The following is a 16,581-nucleotide window of genomic DNA, read 5'->3' on the forward strand; positions in this document are numbered from 1 at the left end:
TCTAATTACTTCCTGATTGTGAGGAAGTTTAACAGTCATTAAAGTCTAGAAACTTAGTTTTCATATATGTGAAGTGGGCCTGAGAAATTATACTGGATAAATCCTTCTAGGAGTCTGCAGATAAAATAAAATAAGGTCCATGAAATGCAGATGGTAATGTATGAAACATTATACAGGAATACATTTATAAATAAAAGTTAAAATGTGAAGCAAATTATTGTTAGTAATGATTCTTAGAGTTGCTCTAAGACAAAGGAATATGTAGGTGTTCCTCTCTATATAATGCCCAGCTCTATAAAACTGGCCTGGAATGAGGGCTTTTTGTTTTAGTTATGTTTAATTTGTTCATCTTTGTTGTGAAGCCAGTATAATAGTAATAAATGAAATTACTGCTGGGCTAATCAAAAATATGTGCATCATAACTGATATTTTCAATCTGAGAAATTCACACTTACATAAGTCAAGGGAGACAAATTGTTATAGACCTACATGAAATATACTATTTAGTCATAGGAATTACTTACTCCACTCCAATGTTTTCAAAAGAAAACCAATTTCTCATACCTACAGAATGCTATCATCTGTATGCATTGTGTTTTATTTTTGTGTGAAGTGATGAACTCTAGATTGGATGCTGTCCTTTATGTTTAAGAATCTGAATTTGGTAATATTTATCAGACTCCAAGGATGAATCCAGAATGTAATAATCAAGTTAGAGTTAAAATAATTTATAATCTCTCACTAATAATAACTGAGAGGAAGAACATTTCAAGTTCAGGCCTTTGATGTATTTGTAGAGTTCTTTATTTTTATCTTGACCCTATCCTCAGACAAAAGTTTCAACTTGAATTTTAAAATTCTGTATGTCGGAAACAGCAGAGTTGATTACACACCCAAAAGGCTCTTTCTTGCCAAAGCTTCCCCTCCAAAGAAATGTAAAGTGCCTGATTACCCTCTTCATGTTCTTAGATCCTTTCTTCTCTGTATATACAAAAAGCATTACCTGCAAGTTTCTGTTCACAATTAAAACTAGGGAGGACTATCTTTGATCTCGTACTCATTCAAGAGTGATCCAAAATGCTGCACCCTTTTGAAAATGTACTCTCAGGCACCCCATTAAAACACATAATAATACTTTTTTTTCTGGGGCTCTGCAGAGCTCTATACAAAATCATTCTGCCAAGCACTGGACAAAGGGAGAAACAGCATCAATCACCCAGTCAGTAACTTCATACCTGGAACACACACTGCTGTCATATTTCCTTCGGGCTCCGAAAATACCCTTGAAGTGTGTCACAATTATCACTGTCAAGAGCCCTGTGCAAAATATCAAAAGGCTTATTCCATTTCCAGAAATGTGGGTTGCTTGAGCCTAGGCTCATTAGGGAAAATGCTAGTCCTATGTTCTATTAGTTCTCTTTTTGTATTCTGGTCTCTGAGAAATGAAAAAGCAGTTTCCCTAGCTCATGGTTGCAACTGATGAGATGTGAAATGAGCTTCTATGAGTGATGACACCCTCAAGGGAATAATGAGAACTTGTCACACAGCAAGTATTCATGATCCACTATACATTTTTTATTTCTCAACATTAAGGAATTAAAATCAGAAAAGAATTAGAAAGCTTCTAATGATGTGCCCACTCTATCTCCTATAGAAATTTGAATTTCCACTGCAAGGCAGTATTAGTTCCTGTACTTAAAAGTTTGTAACTTCCCTGTCGGGTATAGTTCCTCATTCCTAACAATTGTTCTATGCCTGTTAGCCTGTTTCCTGTTGGCATATATAGGTACACCTTACCTCATATTCATTGTGGGCTCATGACTGAGGCCAATGTAAGACAGAAACAAATGAATACAGAAAAACACACGAATATTTTAAGATCTATGGATGCCTCACAAGGAAGTGAAAGCCCCCCCCCATCTCTTCCCTCACCCATGCAGTGGTTTACCTCAAGCCTTTTTGGTTTCATTGTTGTGGGCAGTCATGGAGAATTAAGGTAGAGCAAAGCATAGGACCTGATGATAATAAGTAAGGTCTTGTCTGTTGTTCTTTATCTTCAAAAATAATACTCTACTCTTCTTGGTTAAGGGAGGGTGCATATGGGCCTCTTATCCTACTTCAGGAAAAAGTTAGAAAATCCTTCCAAAGTTTTGTAGCCTGGTAGAGAAAAGTGAAGGGAAGATGATAGTACCCTTTAAAGATGCTTCTGCTATTTTGAAAGATACTTTTGGCAGTGATTTTTTAATAGAGGGTTCTAGAAAATGTACTTTATACACAATTAGAAAATGCTATTATTTCAGTCCATTTCCCCCCTTAATAATAGATAATGAACAGGAAAAAGATATTCCCAGGAAATATGTTGAATTTTTCCATTTAATACTTTCTGTTTTTCACCATTCAGTCCTGAGGCTACATCTATTCAGCCAAAAATTTAAAAATTAAGAAACAGCAGAGGAAGACAGAAGTTAAATTTCCGTCTTCCTCTGGTATTTTTATCCTGATGCTGGCATACCCATCTGCACTGTGTAAAGGAATTTTCCACACTGGAGAAATCCCGTGTCTGTACCGTCCCATTCAGCCGCACTAGCGGTACGTGCCTGTCAGACATAAGACAGTGAGAAAATGAATTTTTAAATTGTATTTATTCTTAACTAATTGAAATATAAATAGCCATATGTGGCCCACTGGCTACTGTACTGCTCAGCGCAAGCCTTGGAGACCTGCTGTCTGATACATCTGCTGCATCTAGTTTTATTCTTGTCTCTGAATAAAATGGAAAATATTTTAGAGGATCCTTTTTACTTTAGTATAAATCTTGTATTAAAACTTTGTATTTTATTAAGTTAAAAGCTAGGAGATGTAAGTTAGCATTTATATATGATGCATAAAATAGTTGTGTGTAATAACTAGTGGAAGGGCTGATATCAAGTCAGAAGAACCAGTTTTCAATAAGGAAGACATGAATGGCAAGTTACTCAGCAACATTATGCTAGGATGTCTGGGCTGCAGACTTGAGGTAAAAGAATAGTATCTGTGAGCTTTTACACTGCTGAAACATCTGTTGTTAATACAAATTTACCTAACCTTACAAAGTGAGACCAAAGAGAGAAAAGAAATTTTATTCAGGGAATATCTATTCCCTAGCAAAAGACAGTGAGATCTGGGGTCAAGATCAGAACCAACCATAACAAAAGTCAGGAAAATTTCTCTACTGTTTTTCTGGAAACCATATTTCTAGAGCTTATAGAGAGCCTTCCTGCTTCTTGCTTTGAGTAAAACCATGAGTCAGTCTGGCCTTGGCTCTGTTCTGTTCAGAGCCACGTGACAGAGCAGGCGAATCACAGGATCAACGACTCTGGTTTCAAGTCTGCCACATCGCCCATGCCCACAGCATTCCTCAGTTATTTCCCATAATAAACTACAATTTTGACTTTCCAGGAAGATCTGAAATTACAGATACCCATTAACTGTTGCACTCAATCCCCCACTCCAAAGTTTATCCTACTGAAAATTGTGTCAGGAATATGAACCAATTGGTGATTAAAGTGCAAGGTAAATGCAGAAGAAAGATATGATCTGCCACAGTTAATGTTTATAGACTGCTTATTAAAAGTTAATTCACTCATCACTACAGTGGTAATGAAAAGCATATAGACACTGTAAAGACCAAGACAGGCAGGTAAGTGTTGGTGGAATTATTTGAGCTCATGATTTGGGTCCCTTAGCTCTGATGACCTCTCGGCTCTGATGACTCACTTTGTTAGGTAAAAAGACTTTCCATGTGAATACTGCATATCCTTTCCTGCTCAGTACAGTTTCACATCAGGCCTTCTTGCTAAAGTTTAGAAAGTTATCCAGGGAACAAGATATTCTTCAGGCGAACAAAGGTCCACTTGTACCATGAATGATCCCCGATGCTAATGTTCTGGAATTTGGTACCCAGCCAGGCTTCCATTATGTTTTCTGCAATCAGTATGCTGAATGTGTAGTCACCAGTCCTCTAAAATGCTGGCAAAATCATTCCACTGCTTCATTCTCTGAAGGCAGGACTACAGCTAAATACATATTGCAGCTAAATACCCCATGATCACCCCAAAGTGCTCATAGAAAACCTACATATATCAAGATTGCATTTTCAGAGTCCACAAGAGTTTAAACACCCTCACTGAAACCCAGCCTTTTACTACCTTCAAACTTCTCAGCATATAATTGCTGAACTGTCTGTCATGTATGTCCATCCTTAGGGAACTATGTCAGGAACTGACATCAGCCCTTCCATTACAGTGCTCAGTCTCCAGTGTGTCTATTGCTAGCAGGTAGCAAATGTCACCCAAATGTCTCTCTTGTAGTCACTTAAGTTTGAGCATAATTTACTATTATCTTCTAAAAATCTTCTATGTAAAGTTTTCCCAGTCTTAACACAAAAAAGAAGTCAAAATAGAAGCAAAAATTGGAAGCTTTTGTTTTTCCTAATGAATTGTGTGTACATTGAATACTGGCTGCTTTAGAAGTTGGGTAGAATCTTAAATAGACTCTCAATGATTCAGATTTATGCAATGCATGTGGTCCTGAAATATGCTTGTGTTCCTATGTCAGCCATTAATTTAGCAATTGTTACAAAGCCTTAACAACCTTTTTTTTAATATTCCCAATAAACAAGATCCCAACTCAGCAGATAGCATTTCTGCCTCATATTGTTTTATTAGTATAATAGCTTTATGGCAATGATTCATTCAGTGCTTTATTGGCAACAAGGCAAGTAACTGTAGTTAAATCTTTCGTGATGTGGCAATTTATAAAACTAAACATCTCTGATTTTGCATAATGGTATAAAAGCCACTAACCAGCTCAGTCCCTCTCATTTAATGAATGTCAACTTTTTCTGGCTTCACGTGACTTTCCAGTGGGTGGGGAGAAGAGACAGGATTTCTATTTTCACCCATAGGTGCTAAGAAATGCCTGGCTACCCCTCAGTGAATTTGTATTTCCATGTGTGTGCTTGCAGCTGTGAATCAGAGCTTAGGCCATAGGAAAGAATTTTGTGATGGTTCCTATTAGCAAACTTCCTCCAGCTGCTGTAACTAATTCAATGCTTCCTTCCCTTTAAAGGTGACCAGATAAACTATAACCCGCCAGTTTGCCTTCTCTGATAAAAGCTTTTCATTTTATTTTACATCAGCTTTGCTTTCTTCCTGCTTTCAGTGCTGTGTACCTGAACCTAAGACTATTACATGGTCCAAAAGCTTTGAACATCAGCACTGTGATCAGCTGGTCCAATTTCTACTTTGTTCAAACAGTGCTTTCTGTCTTGTCTGGGAAAAGTGTCTGCCAATTCATTTTTCTCTTCTTATCAGCAAAACACATATAAACTGTGCTTGTGTTGCTTAATATAAAACAGGGAAAATCCCTGAACACTCAGAAGACCAGTTAGAAAACTTGCCCAGGGTTTTGCTCTTATCATAAAACACTCGCTCTTGTTTGCCATCAAATGAGAAAGCAAATCAAGAGAACCTGCTTTTACAGATAGCAATCATCACAAATTATTAGGCCTTGATAATGGCTTCTTCAAACAAAGAATATTTATCACACACTCAGCTTCTCTGCAATCATTTCCCTTCCCTGTACTCTGCAGCTCCCAAAGCTACCTCATGTAAAGACAGTCTTGGGTGACAGTGACTAATGCATTGGAGAAATTCTTAGCAAAGCTATGGGGGACCAATCTCATTCCAAAGCACTTTTAACAAATATGGAATCATAGGGTTTTTATATTAATTACAAAGAGGATTATTTCATGCCCCAAATATGATACATTGTTTAGCCATTAGTTTTGGTCACTTATTTTTTTCATTGAGAATCAACATCTTTTTTTTTTTTTTTGTATGTATCCAGAGGATGATATATGGGAAACAGAAAAGTTCTGTAACTCTGGTCTCAGAACTTTCAATTTTGTTTCAAATTTGTGAAAGGATTAAAGCTTACATAAAACATGGGATGTTTTATTTTTCCCATCCTTATCTCCTTTTCTATTGGTTTTACCTCTTGTGTTTGTTGAAGGAGGAAACAAAAAAGAATGAACCTGAAACCTTTCCTTTCTAGCATTGCACATCTTGTTTACTCAGATGCAGTTCTTCAACACCTACTGTCTTCCCACTGGACTGTTGAAAAATGCAAACCAGATTACATTAGGAAGGGCGTGACCTGAGCTATGCAAACTCAAATTCTGGTTCTACCATATATTGACTCCAGGATCTCATAAAAGTAACCTACACTCTCTTGTAATCTTTGAACTCAATTACAAAGCTTTTTTTCCCACAGCTCAGTGAAGTGCAAGTAACTGTTTATTGTTCCTCTCACAGCTGTGCCTGTCATCTAGTAGGCCCTCAGGTTTTACTGTTCTTGCCTTCAAGCTCTTATAGCCCAATCAATAGGGAAAATACATAATGAACCATGTGGAAACATGTGATACATATTTAAGATGCTGTGCATTTGTAGATCAATGATAAAAATATAATTAGCTATTAAAACTAGCATTCGGACTAACTTTACCAATAATAAATACTTTGGAATTTTTGTGCCTCCTGCATGAACTCTCTTAGATATTCCATGTCTTTCTCCCAATTTTGTATTCACATTTTTTTTCACTCAAACTTCATATCCCTTGAGTCACAAATGCAGTAACTTATTCACCTGACTGGAACTCCCAGGGAGAAGCATGGCTAAAAGTTAAAAAATGTGCACCTTAGGACACATGAGGGCAAAGGACCTTGGGCACATTTATTCTAGTAGTTTTGTTTTGCTTAAGTCTTTATTCATTGAAAAAGTGAAAAACTGGCTGAGATTACAAACTATACTAAGGAATTACAGGCATGTCATTAATAACTATGCAAATACCACAATAAGGTATCATTGTTCCTGAACATCATCTAGTACTAAATTGTACCACAGAAAGCATAACAGGTTTCCATACACATCCCACCGTCACACACACCCATAAGAAACAAGAGGAAGTTGTAGGTGCAGAGCCCAGTAACCATAGTCCTGGCCCCAGGTCTAATCCACTGGAAGGCTCTAGAAAAACAACTTCTCCTCTACAACCTCAGATGTCCAATCTGTAAGATGGATATAATGATAGTTTTTCCGTTATGTGACAGACCAAAGTTAGCTGAAAGCAAAATTATAGTATCTGTGCAAAATGTATGGAAACGTAAATTGTTACGTAACATTTTGGAGATGCCATGATGAAAAGTCTCAGAGCAAAATAGAACAAAATTAAAAAAAGGTCAACAAGAACCTAAAGATATACAAGATATAAACAACTGTATATCAAAACAAGTATATAGTTTTATCAAGTGTTTAACCTTGAGATAATGTTTTTACTCATTTAAGGCCATAGCAAAGAAGGGTTAATTTATATTTAAACTATTAATTTGAGAAATTATGTTTAAATTTATTAATTTAAAAAAATTCAGGATATGCTTATTAATTAAAATCATCCTGCATTAAAAGAGTCATGCTGCATCGATGAGAAGGTATTAATGCACAAAGAGTTTAAGGTAGCCTGACCTATTTTAAATTGTAAAAGGTATTCCATCTTCACAAATATGTGAGGTCATGAACATATTATCACTGATTTATGGCCACCTATGGTCTCATGGAAAATTTGCATTTACTCATACTAGCATATTATGTTCATACCTTGTTCACTGTCCTGTCTGTGGTGATAATACACTCAATATTATGTTCATCTGTAGCACATGCTTTGGTCAGAAGAACAATGATATATTTGGAATGCCATTTTCCACAAATCAGGCCCTTAGAAAACTAAATATCTGCTAGGATACCTGAGGTCACTGTAGTATGACAGGTAGGTGTTATAGCCACACCACTCTGGGCCGAGTGAAATTCTGCCCCTTGGGGAGTTTATGATTATAAGAACAATACTTTTTTTTTTGCATGCACATCATCCTAATAGCAAGCCCACAGCTTCTGTTGGGCTCTCAAATGATGAAGAATGAGTTTTCACAAAGGGGATAAGTGACATGTAAATAAGTTAAGATCTAAAAGTGTACTAACCAGAAATATGCTTCTTGTTTTAGGTATTAAAGTTTGAGCCTGGCCGTTTCAAAAAGAGGGGCAAAGCTAAGAATATGGCCCTTGTTGACATCCAGCTGGATCACCATGAACGTTGTGATTGTATCTGTGGTTCAAGACCACCTCGATAAAAGAGTACACACATCTTGTATCAAGCATGAAAGAAGCTTCAGTTTAAGGAGGGTGTAGTAAGGGACTCTTTCTCTCTGGACACTGAACTTACCACTGTACTAACGTGCAATGCAATGAATGCAAGCAGGTCCAGCCTAGCTTTGCTAGTGCCATGGCACATAGAAAGGTGCATCATCAACTTCTATATCCAAGAATGTAGGATCGCATTTAATGACAGTATATGAGGATACATGTGTATACACACAGGTACATCTATATCTATGTCTATGTGTAAATAGATTAAAGGATTTATTCAGTATGTAACCAGATATGCCAGTGCTTACACATGGTTGAATTATTTAGACCCTTAATATTTTGCCAAAGTAAGAAATGTATCAAATGTATGAAACATATCTTTGGGAAAATCGAGAGGAATTTATTTTTAAATTTTGAATCACAAGCCCTTTTGAGTCTTACTGTCTTAAACCATTTTGTACATGAAAAGCCAGAAGATGTGCTTTTCTTATGTATATGCCTTAATTGTAACATAGAAAAATATTGTTTCTGAAAAAAGATGAATACCTAGCCATTTTTCCCATGAGATGCACTACACACCAATGTGTTCCATAATTACTTGTGTCCAAACCAAGCCAAAATAATATAAGAGCTTTAGAAATTATGTAGGTTGTCTTTTGATGCTTTTTGCTGTCACATTCTACTTCATTTAATACTATCTCAAAAATTTCTTAGAGGGATTTTAATAGTCCTTCAAGAAAAGTTGTGGTAGAATTACTTGGGGTATTTTTTGTTTCTGAAAACTCCTCCAGAAAAGCAAATGATTTCAGGAATAGCATGGGAATTGTGGGGACCCTCTTAAAATGGTGTTCTTTGAAAGATTTGGGAAGTCGAAAGTCAAAAAGGAAGAACTGACATGTGGATGTAACTGGAAATTGGATGAACTACTTGATAGAATCCATATTTAGTAACAGATTTGAGCTCTACAAACTGTATCAATAGTTTCATGTATTTTCCCTTTGTGCTGTCATGCATGTATCCATCTATACATCGAGATACATATATTGAGATATATATGTGTATCAACTTACAGTGGCATTTTAAATTTGTCAGGCCACCATAGATTGTAGCCAAAAAGCTTTTGATATTAACAAAACCACCAACTCTGGTTGATGTAAATCCTTAGTCATATTCTTTCTCATAATTCATAATTCCTGTTTTTGAGCCAAGTGGAATCTGGGTCTCTTATTTTTTTCCAAATATGTGAAGTATATTCTAAGGAGCCAGCTGTGAATATGTGTGAAGTATATTCTAAGGAGCCAGCCAAATTTGGGCTGCTATCCCACTAGAAAACTGTTTTGCTTTGGCTACTGGTATGTAAAGTAAATTTTCCTCCCTGGCTCCTTCGTGTCTATCTTAAAGAGCCTGACTCCAGGAATGGGAAGTGATTCATCATGCTCTGAAGCTAGACACTAAGAGGGAACACCGAAATCAACACAGCTCACGGGTGCTCATAAGGAGCTACATTTTCCTTCCAGTGTTGAAAGTAAAGAAGAACTGATTTCTTCCAAGCAGTCTGTCTGAAGGGTATGTGACAGGGCTCATGAAGATGAGTGGCTTACACACACCAGGCTTTGTGAGCATGATGGTCTCGACTACCCTTACGTGGCTTATTTCTTCTCAGCACTTTGAGCTAGATGAAGTATGCATACTGGTAATATATCTTCTAAAACTTCCCTAGAAGTATCCAGTGTTTTCACTCAGTGACTCGGTATAAAATTAAATATTCTGTTACTCAGTTCCCCCAGATCCAAGAGCACAATCATAAAGAGCTCAGGCAGACTCTAGTAATCAGGAACCACTTTTCTCCTTCATGACTACTTGCAGGTTTCTTGAGAAAACATTGGCTTCCTGTACTCAAACCAAACTGTATTGTACCACTCACTCTAGCTTTTGAACTTCTTATCTTTGCTGTAAGTATGAAAAATTAGAGTGTTCTACCCAATTTTCAATAGCTCTTCTAAGCTCCAATAACCAGGATGGTTTTCATTTAAAACCCTAGTTACACTTTGTATTTATTAGCTGAAATGTAAAAAGACATACCCACTTTTTGTTTTCTTCCTTGAATGTTTTATTAAAACTTCTCTCTTGGTATCTGTTATCTATCATACTTCCAACACAAACCAATAAATCAGTTTCATTGCCATCAAAGGAATAAAAAGCTCACTGTACAAATTACATTTCAAAACAAGTCTGAATAAATCCACATTTCTGTATAGTTCACTCACATGGAATAATGCCTTTCATTTAACATGTTTTTATAGGGCTGACACTTTCGTAAGTAGAGTTTTTATGTGTTTTTGTCATATTGGTAACATGTAGCTCTTTCTTATAGAATTTCCTATAGCAAATGTATTAATGCCTCTTATCTTCATGGAAAATAAATAATAGTTTTGAACAAAGTTACTCCATTATTTAGTATTAACTTGCAGTTTTTTTTTTTTAATTTAAGAGGAAAAAGTGAAAAACACAAAACAAACCAAAGCGGCGTAAGGGTACACGCAATACAGAACTACAAAACAAAACAAAACAAAACAACATAACAGTAAGAAATTACCTGCTAGTAGATTACACACTATTTTCTTGAAAATAGTTCCTCAAATCACAGTATCAAAGAACACAAGGTGGACATTCAAACAGGGAGACTGCAAACAGCTGTGTTCAATGTTCCAAAAACATTGATAAAGTCAGCTATTTAACACCCCCAAACACACTTGCTGTTATATCCGTTAGAGCTCTTTTTCTTTTTTTTTTTTCCCTCTCTTTTTTACAACAAAATTTACACATCTTGGATTTTATTACTCCTTAGTGCTTATTACTTTCTTGGGGGGGGGGGGGAAGAATACAGTCAAATATGGCAAAACAAAGCTGTCAGTCAATACCAAGGATAGACATAGCACATGGTGTAGAACAGAGTACAAGTTTATCAACAATGGTTATCAACGTTGTCCCTTGTTTCCTTAAAAAGAATTGTCTATCTTATTAGATATTATAAAGTTGGACAAAACAGTAGAGAACAAGACCAATAAAACTTAGGCATTGTAAACATTACAGGACTTCCAAAGAAGACAATAGTCAAACCAGAATGGGTATCTTAGTGAATCTTATTGTCTTCAAAGTAGTTGCCTATGTCTTCAAACTTGATACTATCATATAGAATGGAACAGAGTCTAATCAGTCAAAACAAGATCGTGGGAGTACTACAGGACTTCAAAACAAGTTAATAGGAAATCGAAAAGAGTTACTATTTATATATCCTAATTTTTTTGAATTTTTTCTTTAATTAAGACAAACATAAGAAATGACTAAATAATTTTTTTTGAAACAATAAGGGGGAGATTGAGATAAAACAGGACATAACAATATAACAATAGAGGTCACAGCATGACTGTTTCAACAACCTAGTACTTCACCACCTTATAACCTGACTTAATAGTAGTTACCATAGTGTCTTTTTCCTTGAAATATTTGGGTAAAACTTCATATACTCTAGCTTCAAATATTTTCATATCAAGAAGCCCAGAATAAAGCCTTTCTAATTAATGAGTGAAAACTTTATAAGGCTTCAAGGCCACCTAATGGGGAATCATGATTACCACATATTTTTATATATTTGAATCATTATTTACATTAGGGAAACTATTCGGTATTCACACATGCGAGATTGATTTATTTCACTAATGAGTATGGTCTCAAGCTGCGCCCATTTATTGATAAATATCTCAATGTGATCCTTCTTTATAGCTGAATAATACTCCATTGTATAGAAATACCACAACTTTTTTATCCATTCCTCAGTTGATGGGCACTTGGGTTGTTTCCAAGATCTGGCGATTACAAATTGTGCTGCTATAAACATAGATGCACATATATCACTGTGGTATGATGCTTTCAGTTCTTCTGGGAATATGCCTAGAAGTGGAATAGCTGGAATAAATGGGATTTCCAGTCCCAACTTTTTGAGAAATCTCCAGACAGATCTCCACAAAGGCTGTACCAGTCTACACTCCCACCAGCAGTGCAGGAGAGTTCCTCTTTCCCCACAGCCTCTCCAGCATTTGTCGTTGTTGGTTTTCTTGATCCTGGCCATTCTTTCAGGAGTGAGATGGTATCTCAGTGTGGTTTTAATTTGCATTTCTCTAATGACCAATGATGATGAGCATTTTTTCATGTATTTATTTGCCATTTGCATGTCTTCATCTGAGAATTGCATATTCATCTCAGATGCCCATTTTTGGATTGGATCTTTGAATTTCGGAGGTCTGAGTTTCTTTAATTCTTTATATGTTTTAGACAAGAGGCCCTTGTCTGAGAGAGAGTTCACTAAAATCTTTTCCCAGTTTGTGGGTTTTCTTTTCACTATGCTGGAGATTTCCCTTGACATGCAGAAACTTTTTAATAAGAAGTGGTCCCAGTTATTGATTCTGGGAAGTATTTCCCGTGCGGTTTGAGTCCTGTTCATGAATTCTTTACCTACTCCTATGTCTCCAAGGTTTCTACCTATTTTGTTTTCCAATAGATTTAGTGTTTCTGTTTTAATATTCAGATCTTTGACCCATTTAGATTTTAATTTAGTACATGGTGATAGACATGGGTCTAGCTTTAGTTTTCGGCAAATGGAGAGCCAGTTTTTCCAGCACCATTTATTAAAGAGACTGTCGTTCTTCCAGTGAACCTGCTTGGCTCCTTTATCAAAAATAAGGTGGTTGAGTGTGTTCGTAGTTGTGGTTGTATCTTCTAATCTATTCCACTGATCTTCAGCTCTGTTTTGATTCCAATACCATGTTGATTTTACTACTGTTGCTTTGTAGTATAACTTCAAGTCAGGGATTGTGATGCCTCCTGCTTTGTCTTTGCTGCTTAGAATTGCCTTTGCGATTCTAGGTCTCTTCTGGTTCCAGATGAAATTTAGGAGTGATTTCTCTAGATCTATAAGGTATGTTGATGGTATTTCTATTGGGATTGCATTGAATCTGTGTAACAGTTTTGGGAGAATGGCCATTTTCACAATGTTTGTTCTTCCTATCCATGAGCAAGGGATGTCTTTCCATTTTCTGAGATCATCTTCAATTTCCTTTTTCAGTGTATTATAATTTTCACTGTATAAGTCTTTCACTTCTTTCGTAAGAGTAATTCCTAAATATTTCATTTTTTTGCTTGCTAATGTGAATAGTCCAGTTTCTCTTATTTCCCTCTCTGTAATTTTGTTGTTCGTGTATAGGAATGCTATTGATTTCTGAGTATTGATTTTGTATCCAGCCACATTACTGAATTTATTTATTGTATCTAAGAGTATTTCAATGGAGTTTAGGGGGTCTTCTATGTAGAGTATCATGTCATCTGCAAACAATGATAATTTAACTTCTTCTTTTCCTATCTTTACCCCTTTTATTTCTCTTTCTTGCCTAATTGCTCTGGCTAGTACTTCCAGTACTATATTAAATAGGAGTGGTGATAAAGGACATCCTTGTCTTGTACCCGATTTTAAAGTAAAGGCTTTCAATTTTTGGCCATTTAGTATGATGCTGGCTGTTGGTTTGTCATAAATGGCCTTTATTATATTGAGGTAAAGACCATTTATTCCAATTTTCTGTAAAGTTCTTATCATGAATAAGTGTTGGACCTTATCGAAGGCTTTTTCTGCATCTATAGAGATGATCATGTGATTCTTATTTTTGGCTTTATTGATATGGTGGATTACATTTATTGATTTGCGTATGTTGAACCATCCTTGCATTCCTGGGATGAATCCCACTTGGTCATGGTGTATAATCTTCTTGATGATTTGCTGGATCCTATTTGCCAATATTTTATTGAGGATTTTTGCATCTGTGTTCATTAGGGAGATCGGTCTATAGTTCTCTTTTATAGTTGGGTCTTTCTCAGGTTTTGGTACTAGAGTAATATTTGCTTCCAGGAATGACTTAGGAAGGATTGCTTCCCTTTCAATTTCATTGAATAGTTTGAGGAGTGTCAGCATTAGGTCTTCTTTATATTTCTTGTAGAATTCTGCAGTGAATCCATCTGGGCCTGGGCTCTTCTTGGTGGGCAAGGACCCAATTACATTCTCAATTTCATTAGCAGAGATTGGGTTATTCAACAGTTTTATATCCTCTTGATCTAGCTTTGGTACTTCATATGCTTCTAAGAATCTGTCTATTTCTTCTGTGTTATCAAACTTTTGAGAGTAGAGGTTTTCGAAATAGGTGTTGATGATCCTCTGTATTTCTATTGGGTCTGTAGTGATTTCTCCTTTTTCATTTCTTATTGCATGAATTTGAGCTTTTTCTTTCCTTTTTTTAATAAGGTTGGCTAGAGGCTTATCAATTTTATTTATTCTTTCAAAGAACCAACTCTTTGATTCGTTGATTCTTTGGATTGTTTTCTTAGTCTCTATTGCATTGATTTCTGCTCTGATTTTTATAATTTCCTCTCTTCTTTTGGCTTTGGGCTTGACTTGCTCTTCTTTTTCTAGCTGTTTGAGGTGTAGCATCAAGTTATTTATTTGTATTCGTTCTGTTTTCCTGATGTGGGAACTCAGTGCAATAAATTTTCCTCTCAGGACGGCTTTCATTGCATCCCACAGATTCCGGTAAGTTGTATCTGCATTTTCATTTTCTTTTAGGTATTGTTTAATTTCTTCTTTAATTTCTTCTGTGACCCACTGATTACTCAAGAGTGTGTTATTTAGTTTCCATGTGTTTGCGGAATTTTTGCAGTATCCTTTGTCATTAATTTCTAATTTCAGAGCGCTATGATCCGATAATATGCAAGGGATGATTTCAACTCTTTTGCATTTGCTTAAATATGTTCTGTGAGCTAATATATGGTCTATTTTAGAAAATGATCCATGTACTGCTGAGAAGAATGTGTATTCTGATGTTGTTGGGTGGAACATTCTGTATATGTCTATCAAATCCATTTGTTCACAGGTGTGATTCAGTTCTGTTATTTCTTTGCTCATTTTCTGTCTGGTTGATCTGTCCCTTGGTGTCAGTGGTGTATTAAGGTCTCCTGTTACAATTGTGTTACTGATAATTTGAGTTTTCATTTCTGTTAATAATTGTTTTATATAACTGGGTGCTCTGGAGTTTGGTGCATATATATTTAAGATAGTTATCTCTTCCTCTTGGAGTTTTCCCCTTACGAGTATGTAGTGACCTTCTTTGTCCTTTATGGTCATTGTTGGTTTAAAGTTCATGTTGTCTGCAAACAGAATGGCTATTCCTGCCTTTTTTTGGATTCCTGCTGCATGAAGAATTGTTTTCCATCCTTTGACTTTCAGTCTGTGAGTATCCTTCTGGGTTAGATGGGTTTCCTGTAAACAGCATATGGTTGGATTTTGTTTCTTGATCCATTCTGCTAGTCTGTTTCTTTTGATTGGTGCATTGAGACCATTTACATTAATGGTTATTACTGTTAAATGCTGGTTAATTGTAGGAATGTTATCTCTCTGCTGTTGCATCTTTACCTTTCTGTTCTGTTTAATTATTTGCTTTGCTTAGTGGTTTTTTCCTTTGTGTATCTAAACTGTCTTTCAATATTTTTTGCAGGGTTGGTTTGGTGTTCATGAAGTTCTTCAGCTGTTCTTTGTCATGGAAGTATCGTATTGCACCATCTATTTTGAATGATAGTTTTGCAGGATATATCAGTCTTGGTTGGAAATCATTTTGCTTTAGGATCTGGAATACTTCACTCCATGCTCTTCTTGACTTTATCGTTTGTGCTGAGAAGTCTGCTGTGATTCTGATAGGTTTTCCTTTATAAGTGATTTGTCTTTTCTCTCTGACAGCTTTTAATAATCTATTCTTGTGTTGGATTTCTGGGATGGTGATTATTATATGTCTGGGTGTAGTTTTATTTTGGTTATGACTGTTTGGAGTTCTATATGCTTCACTGATCCTGATGTCAGTTTCTGATCTCATGCTTGGGAAATTTTCAGCTATTACTTCTCTAAATATCCTCCTGACATCCTTCATGTTGTCTCCCTCTCTTTCATTAATCCCTATCATTCTTATGTTATTCTTCTTTGCATCGTCTTGCAGTTGTTGAATTGTTGTTTCCTGGTTCCTTGTTATTTTCAAAAGATCTTTCCTTTCCTGTTCACTAGCTGCAATCCTGTCTTCAAGGTCTGAAATTCTATCTTCACTTTCATTAAGGCGGTTTTTACAACTTTCAGTGGAGTTTTTTATTTCCTGTATATCTCTGTGCATCTGCATTATGTATTCTGTTTGTTTCTTATATTGCTCGTCTAGGGATTCTATCTTTTTGTTTAGTTCCTCCAATTTTTTATCTGTGTTTTCT

General features: G+C 35.9%; 1 protein-coding gene across 2 annotated transcripts in view; it reads left to right on the plus strand.

The window, feature by feature from the left end:
* Window positions 1–10,679, plus strand: part of Pdgfd (platelet derived growth factor D) — a 220,852-nt gene extending 210,173 nt beyond the window's left edge. For both annotated transcript variants that reach the window (XM_003472837.5, XM_003472838.5), the window contains exon 7: window positions 8,097–10,679. In XM_003472837.5, coding sequence (XP_003472885.2) covers window positions 8,097–8,222 — 126 coding nt within the window. In that variant the 3' untranslated portion in view covers window positions 8,223–10,679. The remainder of the gene's footprint in view (window positions 1–8,096) is intronic.
* Window positions 10,680–16,581: the final 5,902 nt, after the last annotated feature.

The sequence above is a fragment of the Cavia porcellus genome, unplaced genomic scaffold, assembly GCF_034190915.1.
Source record: "Cavia porcellus strain 051 isolate PalLab524CR breed Dunkin Hartley unplaced genomic scaffold, mCavPor4.1 scaffold_9, whole genome shotgun sequence".
NCBI classification, from domain to species: domain Eukaryota; kingdom Metazoa; phylum Chordata; class Mammalia; order Rodentia; family Caviidae; genus Cavia; species Cavia porcellus.